At 37.3% G+C, this 20,944-nt stretch overlaps 1 protein-coding gene across 2 annotated transcripts in view; it reads right to left on the bottom strand.

Moving 5' to 3' along the window:
• The window catches only part of ADGRL4 (adhesion G protein-coupled receptor L4), a 95,773-nt gene extending 75,159 nt beyond the window's left edge, over positions 1-20,614 (bottom strand). The window contains exons 1-2 of one of the 2 annotated variants that reach the window (XM_084756294.1): positions 20,431-20,614; positions 19,072-19,221 (exon numbers count right to left, since the gene is read on the bottom strand). In XM_084756294.1, coding sequence (XP_084612420.1) covers positions 19,072-19,221; positions 20,431-20,452 — 172 coding nt within the window. In that variant the 5' untranslated portion in view covers positions 20,453-20,614. The remainder of the gene's footprint in view (positions 1-19,071; positions 19,222-20,430) is intronic. The other variant, XM_084756293.1, reaches the window with a different exon arrangement.
• Positions 20,615-20,944: the final 330 nt, after the last annotated feature.

Raw genomic sequence — 20,944 nt, 5'->3', positions numbered from 1 at the left:
TTGGAGAGAGAAGACAGAGGATATCCTCAAAGCACTTTTGACAGCAAGTGACTGGCAAACTTACATGAATAACAGACCTGGTTTATTGAGATATTTCCATAGGACCATTTTAATTAAGTGATTAATTTGTATTATCTTCTTTAATCTTCAAAAATGACAAAACTGTGTATTTCAATAGATTTAGTCACTGAGCAATTCCAGGATGAGGATTCAATCCCACTTTAGCCTCCTTAGAAGCCCAGTGTTGCACAGAAGGCTGTCATTCTTTTCTACAGGTGAGCAGTGAGGGCTCAACAGGTTCCAGTGATTTGGCCTGAAAACATCTTATGCATTTTCTAAGTCTTTTTTTTAATTTTTAATTTTATTATTTTATTGAATATTGTTTACATACACATTTATATTATTACACATATATACAGTAAACTACCTACAGCAAGAAGAACCATGAATTATATATATATATATATATATATATATATATATATATATATATATATGTCACATTCATAGTGTTTTGGCTATTTGTATTTGACAGCTTTGAAGAGAACATCTTTCCTATCTTGTTGAGTCTAAAATTCTGAACGTAAGTCAATATCCATCATTATCTTGTCATTATCAACCTGAAACACCTATCTAGACCTAAAAGCATACGGAAGCTCACATTTCAATGGCACATCCCACTGTGTGACTTCACCACCTGAAACCTACCCTGGCTAAATAGTAGCCGTGGTCCCTTCTCTGTAGTTTGTGCCTGTCCTGAACACTCTGAACACTGGTCATAGGTGAAGCCTTTGTTTTCAATGCTGATGAAAGGACATTTTTATTAATAAAGGAATGTACCTTAAGACATTAGAAGCAGCAGTTACGAATCAATAGCTCCTAGTGCAATTATTTGGTAAGACTTAGGCTTTATTATTTTTTTCAGTATGATAATGTACTTTGCACTATGGGACTCCATCAGAACCTCCCTCCCCCACTCCCCTTCTCTGTCTCTCAATTTCTTCCTTCCTTTCTTTCCATTATTGGTGTGAGTATTTGTGTGTATGTGTATGCGCACGAATGTGTGTATGTGCATGCACATGTGTCTGTGTATGTGTGTACAATGTGTATGCATGGGAGCATGCATGCTATTGTGAGCAAGTGTGGAGGTCATCAACAACCTCATCACCTCATAAAGGGTTTTTTTTGTTTTTGTTTTGTTGTTGTTGTTTTTGTTTTTGTTTGTTTGTTTGTTTGTTTGTTTTTGCTTTGACCTGTGCTCAGCTCAAGTAGTCAAGCACAGTTACTGGCTGAGCAACTTTGATATTCTATTTCTTCCACTTTCCTCTTTGGGACAGGGTCTCACACTGTAGCTCAGGCTACTTTGGAACTTAATATATATTGCAGGCTGGCCTCAAACTCACAGCAATCCTCCTGCTTCAGATTCCTGAGTATTGTAATCACAAGCATGATTTAGCTTGCCCATAGTGTCTAAAGATTTTTTAAAAATTCAAGTTCACTCCGTGTGTGTTTGCTAGGCAGCCATCTGATTTTTTCTAAAGGATGAAGTAAAGAGATTGTTGACTATAAAACAAAAACTAATGCATCTACTGAATAATTTCAGACACACTTGTGTCCTAATGAACTGAAATTCAAAGTCCAAAACACACTTTGCAGATCATTCTCCGCATGGCGCTCCATTACAAAGCTGCTGCAGTGCACATAACGTTAGCTGAACAAGCATCTCAGCCTAATCCAGCATCTGTTTGCCATCCAGCGTTGTGTATGCAGCAGAGAGCCGAGGCGCTTCCTTTAGTATTCTCAATGGCTTTCTGTGTTTATGAAGGTCCAGAAATAATCTCAGAATTTCTTCTCCATATGGTGCCAGAAATATTGGCATAAGATTCTCTCTGACAGAAAGCATACACGGCTCACTTGTTTCAGAATATCAAAGTGTGCCATAAAGGCAAAACTATCAAACAAATGTTTGCTCCACCTTAGTTTCTGTTTATTCTTATCAAACCGATTCAGGTCCTGCATGGGTCAATTTTAGTGCAATGAAAACTCACAAAAGACTGTGTATTCCTCCCTGATTTTAGGTTTACTTGTTAAGCAAGACTTCAGTTGAAATTTTAGTATTAATTTCTTTAAAATGCAGGATGTATTCTTATTTTTCAGAAGGCCAGAAACACTAAGTCACTCCATGGACATGATTCATAATTGGTACTGATTACATGAAAAAAAAAGAGAATACACTGGGACAGTGTATATATTATATTATATATATATTACATATAGTGATACATAGTGTATATATATAGTAATATATAGTGTATATATATATATATATTACCCCAAATCTCGTGGGCAGTATATGTTTCAGAGACCTCTGGGAAAACTTGATGGTTTCACAATTGCCCCACACTATTTTTTGAAATGGTTTTGCCCTGTGTAAATTAAATCAGAACCAAAACCTATCGAGGCAGCTGGCACTTACACTGCGTAGAGAACACAGGAAACAACGTATGTAGTCCATACAGTCTACCATCTTGGATTTGAACCCCAGGCATCCAGACTCAAGGTCTGATGCTTTGTCAACTGAACCACCGGAGACTTCTCAGTCTACCATCTTAAACATGCAACTGCATGCATTCTATTGCCCTAAAAACTATGTCATGAAAGTGATGACTAATTTAAAACGGATGTCTCTTTTACTGTGTCTGAACACAGTCATCAGCAAATGGTTCTGTATGACTTAATGAATAGAACCTTTAAGATATTTGAAAATACTAATGAACCGCAGTAGTGTGCACCTTTAATTCTGGGACTTAGGAGGCTGAAGAAGGCAAACGATGGGTTTGAGACTAACCTAGAATTAATAGAGTTCAAGGTCAGCCCGAGTTACAGGGTGAAACTGCCTCAAAACCAAACAAGCACACAAACAAGCAAAAAGAGAAAAGCAAGATAGTATACTGAAACTGAAATATAAAAAATAAAATAATATAAACTTGATAATGTCATTCTTAAATTTTAAAAAATCAATTTCAGTATTGATTGAAAACTAAATAGTATGTGCATTGCTTAAAACCTAGATGGTGTGTGGTAGGGAGTAGGTTTGGGCAGTCTCTTGGGGTAAAGTTTGCTTCCTTATATGGTAATGAAGAGATTTAACTTGGGAGCTCAATGTAAAGCAATGATATGGTTCCAAGCACATATGGTCCCTTTAACCTGGTCGAGACACATTGCCAGATACTTCAATTAATGTGCACCAGGTCACAAAATCCATTTCTTATCAGCCAAAAACACTCAGGCAGTAAATTTTATTTTCAAACCCCAATCTCTAAATTGAATCTTTGTACCTAAAAACTACAGTGCAGAAGTCCAGTCATTGGGTTTTCTTCCTGATAGCATCTTCAGAAACTGCACATAGCTTTGTGTGCTATATTTAGCTACAATATTTGGTTAGACCCAACTGTTAATTTCCTTCTTGGTCTGTGACAAGGTTTAAACTCTTCTGACATTTTGGGTAGCAGTAATGGTAATTTATTTGGGAACTTTAAAACAATTCTAAAAAGGATCTATGAATCTGTATACATATTCACATTTCTTGGTAGTATAAATCACGTATCTGAACAAAAGTCTGCAGAAAAAACACTTATTAATATGGAAAATAGCATTACCGTGCAATAAATCCCAGGAGAAGTGACATCACAGGAGTTGAGCTTGTCTGACCAAAGCCATTCAAGATAATCACATTTTTAATGAAAATTATTTGGCTTGGGTATAAAATATTTTCATCTATTACATCCAAGTGCTGGAACTTTCTCCCTATATTCCAGTTGTTAACAGCAGTTGTGTTCTCTTCCTCCAGCCTCATTCTTACCCTCATCACAGCTACAATGAATGCGTGGTGCTTTCAAACTAATGACCCTACCCGTGGCCATGGAAACAAATCAAATAGTTAAGTAAGTCAAAATATTGCACCAGTCTTGCTTAAGGATTGAATTTTCAGAAAAATCACAATTTCCACAATGGACTACTGTGCTTCTCTCCATTTTTTAAGAGCAGAGCAGTTAGGCACAGTAATGTCAATGGTTGTAGTGTACAATGGTCTTCCCTCATGAAGCCAACTAGAAAATTATTAAAATTCAGTATATCATCAGACCAAGGATAAGATGTTTGTTAAAACAGAGGACATATATCCTCCCATTCCTCCCTCCCTTCCATTTTCCCCTTACTCCCCTCTCCTATGACTGTTCCTGAGGGGGATTACCTCCCCCGTATATGCTCATAGGGTATCAAGTCTCTTCTTGGTAACCTGCTGTCCTTCCTCTGAGTGCCACCAACAATAAATAAAAAAATTAAAAAAAATCTTACATCAAAACTATAGTGTTTTTAAAGAGATCATAAAATATCAGATAGATTTTTAAAAAGCCTTTATTATAACAATATTAGTGAGCTGAATATCACAATGAACAGGTTGACTATGCAATGTACAAAATAATAACTAATTAAATGCTATTTAAAAAAACAGAGGACATATAATTGTATTCCACATGGAACTGAGATATTTAGAATTTTAAACCTACCCCTTGAAGTTTTATTAAATCAGCAATTTTCTGGTTGATTCTATTGCTGCTAAATAGAAGGAAAACAGAATACTTATGGGATGTTAAAATACAACCCTTTACTTAGATGACTTTAGAGTATAGAGATAGAAGGGTTTTTTTTTACAAGTTATATAATTTATAAGTGTCAAAAAATACTTGAAAAGATTTGAAGTTGTAGAGAGAAAGAATGTCTAATTTCTCCCATTTGTGCGATCATTTCTTTTCTTTCAGTAAAGTTTATTATTTGATAGGAAAATAAGATATTTTAGGAACTAATTTCAAGACAGTTAGGTCCTTTGCCATGCATATTTTATTGTAAAAGGGTATAGCATGGTCTTTGAGAGTTTCTTTGAAATAAACAAAGCTCCATGCTAAAGTTTTATTTATAAAGTGTTGATGGTAGAAAACAGAGAGGAGCATGAACAATACAGAAAGTTCTTTTTTATAACTAAAGAAAGCTCTCAAAGCCACATGCAGATGATTTCATGCTTCTTAGAACTGTAAAAAGTTAGACTGATAACATACGATCAAGGAAAAAAAAAAAAAGAATAGTCATTGTGATTCTTGGGCCTCTCAAAAGACAAAGACCAGGGCTCCTTTCCTCAACAGCAGAAAGTGCTGCCAAGACCTCAGTGCCAAGCGTGTAGCTGCCTGTGTTGTCACTACCTGGTCACTAATCTATGAAGAAGTTTCCAGTGCAAGAAATTAAAATTCAGGCTTGCATGATTGAGCTCTAAAAAATGAAACAGGAAAGTAAAAGATATTTAGGAACAAATCAACATGAAGTTTTGTACTACTTTTGTTCAGTTTTTCTATACTTTTCAGTTACTGAGAGTATTCATTTCCAGTCAAATATCTGTGTTGAGATTATATATCAGAGATTCTCTGTTTTCTGTTTACATAAATATTAGATAGTGAACACAATTTAACCAAAGCTAAGTGCTGGACAGAAACAGAATTCCATTTGTGGTGCTTTTTAAAAATTGTATGTCACCAGTCATGATAGCAATGAGCTCCTCTTGGTTTATTTCTCCGTCACCATCTTTATCAAATTCTTCTATCATAGCCCGAAGTTCTTCATCACTCATGTTTTCACCCAGTTCTCAGGCAACACGCCGCAAATTCCTCAAGCTTATTTTACCTGAATCATCATCACATCACTGGTGACATATAAGGAATTATAAGAATCAACACCAACATGCTGCAGTTACCACCTACATTCTCTGTTTGTGCCTGGAGTCCTGTTAAAAAAAAAAAATCCAACCTAGTTCTTTTTCTAAAAGGACCGAAACCAAGAATCTTTTGTGTTTATATTTCAGTACTGTTAACGTGTCTTTGTATAATCAGTGTTGTTAACATTGATAGTTAACTTCCCATTTATAATACAGACTTATATAAAGCTTTAAAAAGATAAAAAATTTATTATTATTATTTTTAGTGTATGTGTGTGTCTGTGTTATATATGTATTCATACTAGGGTGTGTGCCCATGTGTGTGTCAGCACACAAAAGATAGAGGCCCACATTGAGTCTCTTTCTTGATAGCTCTCTACCGTATTGATCCTTTTCCTCCTTATTATTTTTTATGTTGCCATGCTGACTTGTCAGGGTACTGGGAATCTAAACTCAGGTCCTCAAACACGTGCAGTAGGCACTTTGCCCACTGAGCCATCTCTAAGGCTCACTATTCACAATACCTTGGTAAATTTCAGGTATGAAAGGCACCGTGTCCTCTCTGCCTGTGTGATGGTTGTTAGCTTTTTTTTTTTTTTTTTTTGAGACTCATAACAGTGGGAACAGCTGTACCTCTGGCTCTTTTGTCTGCTCTTAGGACTCTTTTCCTCCTGTCATGTTGTCTCATCCAACATGGACATGATTATATTATTGTACCTTGTTTTGTCCTGTTTTGCTTTCATCTGTTAGAGGCCTGCTCTTTTCTGAAGAGGAACTGAAGAAGAGTAGATCTGGGAGAAAGGGGAACAGGGGAGCAAGGAAGAGCAGAGAGAGGGGGAAAGTGTGCTTGGACTGTATTGCATGAGAGAAGAATCTATTTTCACGAAAAAACCAAAAGCCAAAAACCAAAAACAAACAAACAAACAAACAAAGAATAACCATATGGGGAGCCACTGTTCACAGGTAAAGCATATTATAGATTGACAAGATGTTTTGGTAGTTTCCAAGGACACAAGCAAGATTAAGAAAGAGTCACCAAGTTTTACAGTCACTATTAAAATGCAGACAGACATTCTAATGTACTTCAGAAATGTATTGATCTAAAACAAAATGAAATTGCTAGGACATGAAAAAATGTATTTCATAACAAATAGAATATTTTAGTCTTAAAAAGAAATTGACTTATAAGTTGGGCCTTAGACAATGAATATTAGCTTACACTATTCCAAAATTTGAAAGTGTTTCTACCCTGAATGCTAACTGATCACTCTATTTCATTCACGGTGCTTGATACAAAGATGTGTGTAAGTGAGACAATGCTTAGTTCCCTGCCTATGCACATATTGCTTAAAGGGTAAACTCACAATTGCACATGATAGCAACTCTAGGTAGCATGCCTAAGTAGGTGAACAAATACACAAATTTGCTTTATTGACTTGTTCATTTTTATTACTCATTGATGCCAATGCTGTACTTCTGTCAATTAATTTACTTTTAGTACCTTGCATTTTATTACTGTGATTGTAATAGATACAGGAAGAATACTTTAAGAGTGTCTTGGAAATTCATTTTAAAGGAAGAGGAAGAAGGCAGACTGTCTTCTGTTGCAAACCTGTTCTGCTGATTTACACCACCTGCCTGGTAACATTAAGAGAGAAGGTCTGGAGTCACATCCAGCTCAGCAGGAAGTAGCATCTTGATGTGCCAGGGTCGTGAGTGAGGAGGAGATGGAGCAAGAAGTTGAAAATGACTTTTTCATTGGCCATGGCAACTCCAAAGATTAGTTAAAACAATACTCTCATTATTATAACCACAAAAGTTGTAAGTGATTAAGAAAAAAACAAACCAAACCAAAACAACACTGAATTCAATCAAATGGAGCCTATGAATTTCCCAAAAACACGCTACCCCTCATCATCAGGTATGGAGTTCATTTCCAATTTGCTGACTTTATAATATAAAAATTACAGACTAATCATATCGTAAAGGTTAGAAAACATGCTGTTTACTGCCTCATCTAATCTTTGAGACAAGTAAGAAGGGATTTGAGAAATATTTAGAAAAGTTAAGAGGAGAAATTGGAATAATATAAGCAGGGGATATACTGAAATGACCTAAATGTTTTGATTACTGACTGTAGGCTTGATATATCCTTCATCAATGTGTATACGAATGTTTTATTTATGTCTTCTCTAGTCCGTGTACTCGCTATTCTTATGGGGAGAACAACCCAACAATGGGAGATTTTAGGTTTAATCTTCTGGTATTTTATTGTTATCATTAAACACTAGGGTGCAGTGTGCACATGGAGGCCAGAGGGTGCTTTCCTTCCATCATGGGTCCTGGACAATTCAGGCTGTCAGGCATCCAAGGAGAGCATTTTCTCACTGATCCACCTCCCAGAACCTCTTTTGCTGTTTTTAATGCAGTTTACAATACTGAAAATTTACCAGCTGATTCCCTTAAGACCCTGGCTACTGAAGAGGGACAAAAAAAGAGAATCTAGATACAAGAAAGTGAAAGATGACAAATTTAGGACATATCATTGTAGCAATGTGTTTGGTATGACCCTCTCTTTGATATTTTGACACCCTTTCCATTCTTTTGTGTATAAGATACAAAATTTGTTATGATTTTCTTGAGTATATTTATAGTTGACAGTTTCCCTTGAAACTGGTTGTGGAGGATGTAAACATGTTTTTGTTTTGATCCCAAGTATGGGATGTGAAACAGATTTATGAGAAGGCTCATGATGTACGTCCACTAGAAAGGGAACTGCCTCTTGCAGGAGCATGATTTTTGCAAGATGACAAACATCATGATATGGACTATGAGAGGAGATAAATAGGAGGCCCCAAATAGAGGTTTGGCTTTTTGCATCATTTTGTGTCACATGGCTGTTCATCGCTTTTCTTTGAGATGCTCCTAGAGAGATGCTCCTGAGAAGACTTCAAAGAGGCTGCTGTGTTTGCTGTTGAAATTCTGATGATGAAGAGTAGAATCACCCCAAGGAACTGAATCTAAAAAAGTCTATTTCCACTGTCCCTATTAATCTTCTCTCTCCTATCTAGGGGACGTGAGTTTGAGGGGAGATAGAGGCATTAAGGAACCCTAAGTAATGTACCTTTTAAAAAGATTTAAACCTACAGGTGGTGGTGCCCCACACTGGGTGCCAAAATGTTAAAATTATTTATACATAACTATACTTGTTTCTCAGTTTTTCTCTTAACCTAATCTCACACAAATAATTGAGACTCTATTATATTATTTCAACAGGCTTCATAGGACGAGAACTGAGCAGTTATTACTCTATTCTTTTTTCTTTTAATTTTTTATTAAATATTTTACATATACATTTATATTATTACACACATATTTAATAAACCCTACAGAAAGAAAAACTGTGAAACAATCAGGAATTATATAAATGTTACATTCTTGGTGTTTTTGGCTATTTGTATTTGGCATCCTTGAAGAAAACATCTTTCCTATCTTGGTGCATCTAAAATTCTGAATGGGAATCAATATGTATTATATCTCATCATTATCAACTTAAAACATCTATACGTCAGGTAATCGATTTGGTTTCCTCCCAGTGTGCATCCCATAAATACTTGCATTTTGTAACTTTCCCTGCTGAGCTCTCTCTCCTTATGTCTCCTAAACACCTCTCATGGCTGAATTCCCTACTTCCTATTCTTATTCCTCCTCCCTTGGCTGGCAGGAAGTCCAGCCCTATTCTCTTCTCTGCTTGGCTGTAAGCAGAGAAGTGATTGGCCGTAAGCTGCTTTATTGGCATATTGTGGGACAATTGGGGAGCAGTGTTTATACAACATTGAGACAGGAGATTCTTAGAACAAGTGTTGCAACCAGGTAAGGAGAGGAAGAGAAATCAGCATTAAAATTACACAATAACCTGATGCCTACACTGTTTTTCTCCATTTCACTTTTCATGCTATTTTTTTCTATTTATTCCTCTACACTCATGTTGTTGCTTTTCTTTATTGACTGGTTCAATGAGTTTCATTTGTCAGCTATAGAGTGGGGTGATGTTATCACATATAATATGGCTCAGGTTTTTTTCCTATGGGCCATTATAGCTTGTTTAATATAAGAAAATTCAGAATTTTCTGTGTATGATAAGGGAATAGCACATTTCTGCATTATTTTAGTATTGTAGGCACTGAAAAGGCACAAAGTTGGCATTAATTTTAGCTGATAAGGTCTCTTTTCTAGAAGATGATTACATTTCTTAGGGAGAATTCCCACAGCTTTTTCTGGGCCAAGCAACTGTTGAGGACAGCGTCTAATGTACATAGCCTTTGCAAAATAGTGTATCACCTTGTCATCTAGATTTTCACCCTATTTATTAAAAAGTAAAGAGTACCCTCACTACAAGAGCAGATGACCATCTTAATGCACCAGTGTGTGTATATGTGTACAGTGAGTGTCCCCTTTAGAGCTTCTGTGATCAGAGTTTTCAGTTTTGAACATCTCATTGTCTTCTTTGAGTTCTCCACTTTTACTGTGAAGCTCTTTGGCCTCCACAAGTGTCTGAACAATGTTTAAACACTTGCATTTCATGTATGACTTTTACCAGTGTACCAAAGGTTGCACCATTGTTTGGTATCACTAACTGTTAGGTATATACGTTGCTTGCCAGGTCCATTGATAATATTCTGTTTAGAAGAAAGGAGGTGGAGCCAAGTTAGAATTAAAACTATTTACTTTTACTTCAGCGAGATGTAAATTCCTTATTTGCTGCTCTACATCACTAAGTCATTTAAAGATTGTCTAAACAATTCTTTGAATGTGTTTTCCCTAACAAATTACTCATCTATACATTGCAATAACACTGACTCATACTTCTGAGAGTTACTGTGGGAATGGAATCCAAGTATATTGTGAAGTAGTTAGAGTAGTGTCTAACTTGCAGAATACATTAAAGTCAACATCACCTATTTTGTTCTTTAGCTGTGAACTTGAAACAACTTAAGCATTATAAAAATTAACTCATGGAGAAGAGAAAATATAGAGGAAAACAAACAATAGAATGTGTGTGTGCATGTGTTATTTTGTACTGCTCTGTGAAGGGATCTTCATGTAACTGACAGCCACAGAACAAAGGAAATGCCACCAATTCTGGTTAATAAATGGAAACATTAAGGACTCAAGAAGAGTGGAGCAGTAACACTGAAAGTAGAAGTCTGGATGCAGGGGTCATTTTATGCTATTGGAGGTACTTTTAAAAATGGATTTACATCTGATAGAGGCCTAATATCTAAAATATATAAAGAACAAAAAAGCTGGACATAAAGAAAACAAATAACCCAATTAAAAATGTAGAACAGATATTTACAGATAATTATCAAAAGAAAAAATTCTAATTGTTGAGAAACACTTAAATGTTTAATATCTTCAGACATCATGGAAATGCAAATCAAAACTATTTTGAGATTTAATCTTACACCCCTAAGAGTGGCTAAGATAAAAACAAAACAAAACAAAACAAAACAAAACAAAACAAAACAAAAAAAACCAAACAAGTGAGAGTGCATGTAGTGAGGATGTGGAGCCAAAGGGAAAACCCATCTATTGTTGATAGGACTGAAAACGTGTACAGCCACCATGGAAATCCCTGTAGCAGTTCCTCAGAAATATAGGAAGAGATATACCTCAATATGCAAGCAACTATACCAATCTTGGGTGTATACCCAAAGGATGCTTCATTCTACCACAGAGACACTTACTCTCATGTTTATTGATTACCTATTCATAATAGACAGAAATATAAAACAACCTAGATGTTCCTCAGTTTATGAATGGATAAAAACTTTTGTTTCATTTGTACAATTACTTAGCTATCAAAAATAAAATCATGAATTTTTCAGTAAATGAATGGAACTAGAAAAATTATCCTGTGTGAAGTAACCCAGATTCAGGAAACAGTATACTATGCATTTGCTTATATGTGCATATTGGCTAAGCAGGCTGTTGTCAAGAGTATAGCTGCTCCCCACAAACTAACCAGAAGGCCCCCAAAGACAAGACCTACAGAACTCATTGAACATGGAGAAATTGAATTGATGCCATACAGAGCCTTCACTCCTATGTACAAGTGCCTTTGGTACAGCAGGGCACTCTGCAGGCTAACAACAATTATTGTAAACACCAATACACCCACAGACCCTTTGATCAACAGTGCTGGCCTGCCTATAAGATATGCCAGGGCAATGGTGACACAAATCTTGTGGGAGTTGCTAACCCATATCTGAATTTACTTAAGGTCTACTTCATGAGAAGGAACCTATACTCAACACTGCTCAGTTGACCAAGAACCCAGGGTCTATCCAGAGACCTTGGAGCACTTAGAGGGATGCCTCCATCAACCTCTTCCCCTCAGGCTCGGGCCTAAACCATGCTGAAAAGGAAGCAGAAAGAATGCAAGCGCCAGAGGGGTGGAAGACAACAAGGAAACAAGAGCCTCTAAATCAACACGATGAAGTCATATATAAACTCACAGAAACTGAAGCAGCACGTACAGGGCCTGCTCAGGCCTGCACCAAATGTTTTATATGTGTATTACGGTTTCCAGCTTAGTGTTTCTATGGGATTCCTGAGTGTGAGAGTGAGGAGATCTTCATTTCTTGTGCCTTCTCTTGGGCTCTTTACCTTCTGCTTGTTTGTTTAGTTCAATTATGATGTATTTGATTTTGTTTTATCATATTATATATTGTGTTTATTATTATATTATATAATAATTTCTTAATATTCTGCTTCATTTTTAATGAGAGACTGAGAAGGAGTGGGGCTGGATGGGTAGGGAGGAACTGAAAGGAACAGATGGAGAGGAAATTATAAGCAGGATATATTATACAAGAAAAATGTCTGTTTTCAATGAAAGGAGAAAAAGAGTGTGAAAATTTGCCTGCCCATGTGTGTACTAACTGTGTGTGGTGGGCTGAGGATACGGGTCAGTAGTCAAGAGCATTTGTTGCTCTTGTGGAGGACTTCGGTTCAATTCTCAGGACTTACTTTATAACTCAGATCTTGCAGCTGACATTCTAGTGGCTCAAACAGTGCACGCGCGCGTGCACACACACACACACACACACACACACACACACACACACACACACAGCTTTTTAAAAAAAGAAAGAAGGAAGGTAGGACAACAAGGTAGGAAAATGAAAAATTAGAACGTTGGGGAGAAAAAAATAAGAGGAACTGAGGAAAGAAAGAAGTGTCAACAATTTGCAATCAACATAAAAGACCAAAAAAAAAAAAAAGAGTTTGAAACGAACACTAGAAGAGTTGATAATGTCTCCTGAAAGCCTGGGGTAAGTACCACCACTCACCACATTGGGGAAAGTACCTAGGGTAAGTACCACACCACTTGAAGCCTTAATATAAAAAAAAAAATATTAAAGATCTAGAAGCTGTATAACTTTGGAGTGAGTGACCTGAGACTGCCTTCCATGATCTACACCACACTTGAGAACTGCTATCAGTCAATGAGACCAGATCTGGGGAAGCAGTTTTAATTTGCATTTCTCTGAGGCCTAAGAGTGTTGAGTTATTTAGTTTTTAAGTTTGGTAGTTTGTTTGTTTAATTCTTAAATTTGCCCATTCAATTTTAGCCCTTTCATTAATTTTATTTTGTTGATTAACTTTCATAGTGCTTTATATATTGTAAATATCTATCCCTGTTTGATGGTGTAGATGACAAATATTACCCTGTTAAGTTGGCTGTCCTTGGCTGTGCTGATTTTGTGGTTGCTGTGTAGACGTCTTTGTATTTCATGCGATAACTTTTTATTTTTCTCAATTTTTGCGTTTATTTCCTGTGCCACTGGAGCCCTTTTCAGAAAATCTTTGTTTATGCTTATTCTTTCACAGTTTAATGCTTCATGTCTTACACAAAAATACATTTTAGGCATCATAGTTCATTTTTTAGCTGACATGTGCTAAAATACAGCACCTACATGCACATTTTGTATTCTGCATCTATTTAATGTTTATTTGATGTTTTTCATTTTGATAAACCTTTTTTCTTATTCTGGTAACAAATCACTGTGATCAATACTTTTATTTAGTCCCAGTTGGAATTATGCTTGTGTCTTTGAATGGATATTCCTTCCACATCTGATGTTATAGGTTATTTATTCTCAATCCTTGCCAAGCTGCTGCAACATTGTCTGCTGGTGTCCTATTGCTCTGTGCCTTGTGATTGCATTCTTCCAATACAGTTCTAGCAGCATCTGTGTGCACCTTAGATAATGACAAAGACTGCTTTGCAGTTGGTTGTATTTATTTACTTGTTTTGTGTGCAGGTGTGTGTGTGTGTGTAACAGCATGTGTGACAGAGCCTGTGAGAAGGTCAGAGAAGGTGCAGGAGACGATGGTATGTTCTTTCCCTCCACAGCATGGGTCTTGGGAATGGAGCTCATGTCATTGAGCTTAATAATTGATGAGATTCTTTTTTATTTATTTTTTTACCAGTGGGACCGTTTTGCTGGCCATGAACGCTGCTTTAGGAAGTATATCACTTTTCAGCCAGAACCAGGGCCGCATTGTTTTCCCTGGGTTGTTTCATTATAGAGATGTTCCACACTAAGAAAAGATGTTTATACATGTGTACAAGCTGTCCACGTAGCATCCTTCCTGCATTTCCTGTCCCCACCTGGGAAAGCTGTTTTTCTCACTGACATTCCATGCAAACCCCAAACATTGCTCTACCTAATGAATGTTTCTGCCGGGAGGGAGCCAGTCTCTCACCTTCATTCTCACACTTGCACAAGCCCTATGTTATACAAGTGTTGTTCTTTAGACATATACAGAAACGCCACATGCACACCAGCCTTCTGCACTTGCTTGCTTTTCACACTTTCTTCCTTACTTCAAGGGTAAATATTCTCTCCTTTCCTATACTTACAAGAACTGTGCATCAAAATACAACCAAAAGCGTGTTAAATGTATAATTAGTAGAAGTATAAAAGCAAAACTAAGAAACCTTGTTTTGGGATAAAATAGCTTCAACATTTTCATAAGTCTTTTATTGTAGACTAAAACTTGTACACATGCCTCTTTCCGTCTTAAAATAGCCTCAGATATCTGGAAACTCCAAAATTTTGAGTAAGCCATTATCTCAATATGTCTATAAAAACAGCTAATTTCTCTTCAAAGGCATTGTTTTGTAGACATAGGTGTAAAGGCTGTGCTGCCCCGGTTATGTCCGTTTACTAAGAATATGTTGGCACTCATCATTGTTAGAAACTCATGGTGCCCCAAGACTGAGTTCTGACTGTCCCAGCTCTTCTTAGGGAATATGGAGCTCACATTTCCATGCCTTTGTTCTTCTCGTGTGCCAAAGATTGTGGCATGGAGTGTAAGAAATGTTAGTATGACAAAATATAGTAGAATGCATACCTGTTCTTCATGTGTACAAACTTTGACCTCAGAACTGGAGATGTATCGTATGGAAGTGCACTGACTATGATGTGTTGTCGAAGCATGCACTTCCTCTGTTTACACAAATTTCTACCACATCCCTCGGCAGGTTGTCACAGATTTGGTCACTCTATAGGTTAATATTTTTAATAAAAAATTTATTGTGTAACTCAGTACCATTAAGACTTTGCAATGTCTCTTCTTTGCTGATAGAATCATGTTCATAGCATGAACATCTTGCCTGGTCCTACAATTAATATGTTCTTCAATCATGCATCGAGCACTTGGGGCTTTTGAAAAACCTCAGATGTATTTAATTTCTAGTTCATCTTTACTGCTTTTTATAGCTTAGTTACGTTGTGCAGATTGCTCAGACTCTTTATTGGTTAATGTTGAACACTTACTTGCCTTCTTTCTCATTACTAGTTTGGACATCTTGACAAATCTAATTTATTTTTCTGTTCTCAGTTTCAATGTCATTTCCGCTTGTCATGCTTCTACGTTCTACAGATTCAGTTGCATTCCTACTCTTTATAGCACCATTTCAGAACCATCAATACAGATCTGTAACTGCCTCCACCATACACTTCCTACGTCACAGACAATTGCTTGTTTATATTTTTAGTCTAGGTCCATGGGGAGGCATTATTCCTAACCAACTACCCATGACTAAAGAAGTCTTGGAACCTAGAGAACCTACTAAGGTACTCTCTAAATGCTTATCTTCATACCCATGGATCATTATGGTTCTTAACCTTCATCAATGAAGCTTCTTTTTACAGCATGTGGAGAAACGTAGAAAGATACAACTGGTTAAAGGGCAGAGAACAACTCACCATGGGTGTACAGCTTCAGGTGATACAACTACAATACAGCCTCCACATCTAAGGCTTAGGATAAATCACAAGAGAAAGAGCAGAAATGCTGTGAGAACCAGAGGACTAGGATGTCTGCTGAGAGACTGTGTCTTCCATATAAGACAGAAAACTACAGCTATGGAATCTCAATAATATAGTAGACTATCCAAAACCCAAGAAATTGCAGCAGCCTTTGATAGGCCAAGATGAGTGAAGGAACACTCAAAAGGCCCAATCCCTAGGTATAGAACTATAGGCAGTTAAGGACACCTGACAGAGAAAGAGTTCATCCTCCTTAGAAGTAAATAAGTGGTCAGCTCTAAAAAATATGCACACAAGAAACAGTAAATAGGGTCAACTCAGGAGGTTGTATATATATTATTATTACTGATATAAATATATATACATATATATTATATATAATTCCATATATAAAGAAAATGTTGCAGCTGTAGAATAGTACACCATTAGTGAAACAAATCGTCACCATTTCTTGTTTGAATCCATTCATCTGTTCTCCAAAGACAAAAGAAACCATCAACAGGAAAGGCAGTATGCTAAAGCACGCCTTGGAATCAAGGAACAATACTTATTATCAACCTCAGTAATGATAGTGATAAGGATAATGATGATAAAGGTGATCAATGAATACATCTTCAGTAACAAGATGATTACATAAGATGATCTATTACTGATAAATATTGTTTGCTTGGAATCGCGTAAGCCATGTGTTATGTGACTTGCTTAAAACTGACTCTTGTTATATGGTCAGCAATTGTGTCATCACCAAAACATGTATCTGGTACTTCTAAAAAAAAGAATCAAATTTTGTATTTATCATGATGATATGATGGTTATGACACTGGAAAGAGAACAGCTCCTATTTTGAAATCATTTGGCATCTGTATAGCTGAACTACATATTTCTTACTGACATAATATGAAGATTGCAAAGATACATAAGAAATATAAAGTATCTATTTAAAGATGAAAAAATCCAACAAAATATCTTCATAGTCAACATGCAATCTATACTTTTCAGTAGTTGAAAATGTAATGCTTTAATCTTAATTTTAAAGAACATATTAACACACCTACTGAAAAAGATCTTGAAAGGAAGAAATTCACTCTTTAGCAGTTTTAGAAGACATTATAAACTCAGATAATGACTACTAAATCAAATGAATGTGGAAATTTCATTAAATAGAAATGGCATTTAAGTTTAACACGTTTTTAAGAAGACAAATAAGTCCCATTGCCAATTATGCTCAGAATGAGAAAAAATTTCATGTCACAGAACCTTCGGGGTTTTTTTCCTCCACACAGGGGAATATGTATATATGTATGTATGTGGTGTGTGTGTGTGTGTGTGTGTGTGTGTGTGTGTGTGTGTGTGTGTGTGTTTGTAGACAGTGGGGTCAGAGACTACACTATGTATTAAAAAGTGTATTTTGCAAAAAAGTCATGAAAATCATGATTGTCAAAGGCCCAAACCAAAAATTTATTGATGTTATTGATGATAATCATGATGGTAAAAGTATTAAACCACAGAAAGGCAATGGCGTCTATAAGTGCTACAGAACAATTTGCAGTGATTAGTGGGAAAGCATGTTGATATATGAAAGCAACATTTTGAAGGTCATTCAGCTATCAGCTTGCCTTAATGCTATTCAGTTAAACACACACTAAAGAAATCTATGCTTATTTATGGAAAGTATTTTGTAGTGCTCGTAGAATAGTATATTACAAATTCTGGCTGTATGTAAGAACAGAAACGGCTGATCTAATGCACCATTAAGCAAACTGCATCTTTGCTGTACATTTTTTAAGCATTAAACTAATTATGATGAGGTTTGAATTTTACTATATACTGCATATTTAATCTTTTTAAGAGCCTATCAAATTGAATCACGAGACAGAACTTGTTTATGCTATAAGCAACAACATGCAATATTAACAAAGCACAGTATTCTAGCTTAATTAGAAAAAGTCCATGTGATCTTAAATACATTTAGGAGTATAACACCACATTGCCCTAATGTGAAGTTAGGATTTAATTATTTTTGAAACTAGTTTATATGACTTGCAACATTTTTCCTTCTTCTCCATCTCTCTGTACAGTCCTTTCACTAATGAGCTACTTAAACATAGCCTCTGATGAGGATGATGGAGAACAAGAAAGAGGAAATGAGTCTTGTAGGGAGGGAGAAACACTGGCGTATATAATCACAGGCTAGAACTAATTCCAATATTATTGTTGGGCGGCGTTCATCCAATCCAATCAAGGTGTTCATTTGATCCAGTCAATTCTCTGGACTGCACCTTACAAAGAGCCCTTCTCCCGGTCTCTGGCCTCAGTCGTGATATTTATGGGCAGAATCCGCTCATAGAGAATATTTATTTTAAAATTCCCCGTCTCTCCTTTCTTCTCCCCTTCTTGCCTTCTTTCTACTCCTCCTTCTCTCCATTTCTCTCTCTGCTCTACGCTTTCTTTCTCTTTATATACCTCTCTCCTTTTGTCTCTCCTTCTGAGAGAATCTGTATTGGGCAGTCATCCTGAAAACCTGCAGCCTTTTTGTTTTTCCTTCCACAAAGTATTCTGATTGCAAGTGTGCACCACCATGACACAACTCTGTATCCTACGGTTAACATCAAACTTGGATTTAGGTGGTTAAGTACTACAGAAAATATCTAAGACTCCAATATAGACTGGACTTTGTGAGCTGCCAGGCTAGTAACACTCTTCTTTGTATCTGGACTTTCTGGCTTGATAACAGAGCAGCATTTAACTTTCAAAACAGAAAAATAAGACGGAGTGATCAATATCAGTACCCAGAATACATTTTGACATAAGAAGTTCATTCTTATTGGTAGGTTAACTAACCTTCTTTTGAGTCACACAAGCTTAACAGTATAGATAAGCAAGTTCATTTCTGGAGGGCAGAAAGGAGTCACCTGAGAACTGAGCCTCACAAGCCATCACAAGAAAATCAGAAGTATTTACCTTCACAGATTGTGACGCCATTTCCAGCGAAGCCCTGACTGCAGAAGCAGGCTTCCACGCCATTGTGGATTTCACACTTGGCATTTGGGAGGCACGGTGTCTTGGTGCAATTTTGTGTGTAGGAACAATTCAGCAAAGTGGAGAAACCCACTAAACAAAATCAAAACACAGACCTTGTTAAACACAGGAGGCTTCCTCATTACTGTGTCGAAGACCAATACTTCATAAATGCTCTTATTTATTTTCATCTACACGGGTGAGTTACAAAAAAATTTCCCAATGACTCATTTAGCTAAATCTCAGCAGAAAAACGAGTAAACCTAAAGATTAAAACCTATTTCCTAAATTTCAGTAAAACTAAAAAATAATGGAGGAAAACTCATGAGGTCATCCTGTCCCGGAAATCAGTATCACTCCACATTGAGGTGAAGTGGTGTTTCCCGCCTCTGGGAGCTCCCCTTTCCCCTCCTGAACCAAGGTAAATTAAGTGTTTGGGTCTCTACAAACTACAATAATTTATTACTCGTTCTGTCTAGGGGAAGACATACATGTACATCTCTTCTCTTCCCCTGGTGTCCTGCCCTTTTTATGATAACAACGTCTTTTACGGTATCTTGTAATAGGAGAAATGAAAAGAATGCAACACACTGTTCGAAGATTGATCCCAGCCACAGAACGTCTGCCCAACAGGACAAACAAAATTGTTTTGAGAACTGTTAGGAAGTGATAAGCAAAATCATAGGCTTTCTTTTTATTGTCTTGTCCCAGGCTCACTTAAGAGCAAGCTTGGCAGAGAACAGGGATGAGTCACAGAGCCATTGTTCAGAGAGCAGTCCTCTTAGATAAATTGTCCTTATCTGGTACCAAGAGATCCTTACACAGTCAATTCTAATCCCAGCCCCACATAAGACTGTATGTACTTCCTAGACACGAATTAATTTGCCTTCAAAGAGGTGATTTATTATCCCTCCCAAGCATCACCAAAACAGGGTTTTTAAATGAGCCCAAAGTCCAGACAAGTGGTAACCTTTGAAAAGCCAGGGAGTTTCTCTCAGGTTTTCGCGGGCTTAGATTTCCCAGGTTTCTAGGGGTCGCTCACAATAAAGGTCTAAGTCTGAGGCTGAGGGGACTTTCGGGATTTCTCCAGGAAGAAGAAAGTGCTAATAGTCTTGGGTCGTGGGTTGCGAGGTCCAGAGTGGAAAGGCCAAGCAGAAAAACATCCTGTGAAAGCTGGAGTCTATTTTCCTTGGAGACCTTGCTAGACACACTTGACACTTCAACCCCAGCTAGTGAAAAAAAGCAAGCCCCGGTTCCCTGCAGGTGGGCGATCTGCTGCCTCTCTGGCCCAACCCAACTCACCTACAAGCAGGAGGAGTCTCATTGGAGGCAGCGCAGATGAGAGCTCAAGGCAGCAGTGCTGGTCTGTCCTGGAGCTGGGCAGGCACGGCTGGGTCCCGCTCAGTCCCCTGTGACGCACAGCTTCCTCCTGTCACTTTCCGGCTTCTTTTGTGTGAATGTGTGCACGTCCCAGAATCTGCAGGCCAAGTCTGGCAGCCAGGCCCCTTCACCCAAACAGCGTGGGCTCCAGTCCCAGCCTATGGGCACATGCTCCCTGTAGGACTACAGATAAGGAATCTCTGTGGCTTCATTCTGCTCCAGAGGCTGTCCTCAAAGCGTGGCTCTCAGATCTGACAGACCCACTGGGAACTTCTCCTGGGATAGTGTGCAGCAGAGAGCATGTTGCAGCGGACCTCTGACTCTATTCACTGATAGCCGGCCTAAAATGAAAAGGGGACAAGATGACAGCAGAGGTCCAGGGTTTCTGTAGCGCTTTGTTGGTGCTCAGTTTTAACCCTATGGACGGTTCCATAGC

The sequence above is a fragment of the Acomys minous genome (assembly GCF_964271855.1).
Source record: "Acomys minous genome assembly, chromosome: 14".
Taxonomy (NCBI): Eukaryota; Metazoa; Chordata; class Mammalia; order Rodentia; family Muridae; genus Acomys; species Acomys minous.
This window is presented reverse-complemented; position numbering and strand designations above follow the sequence as displayed.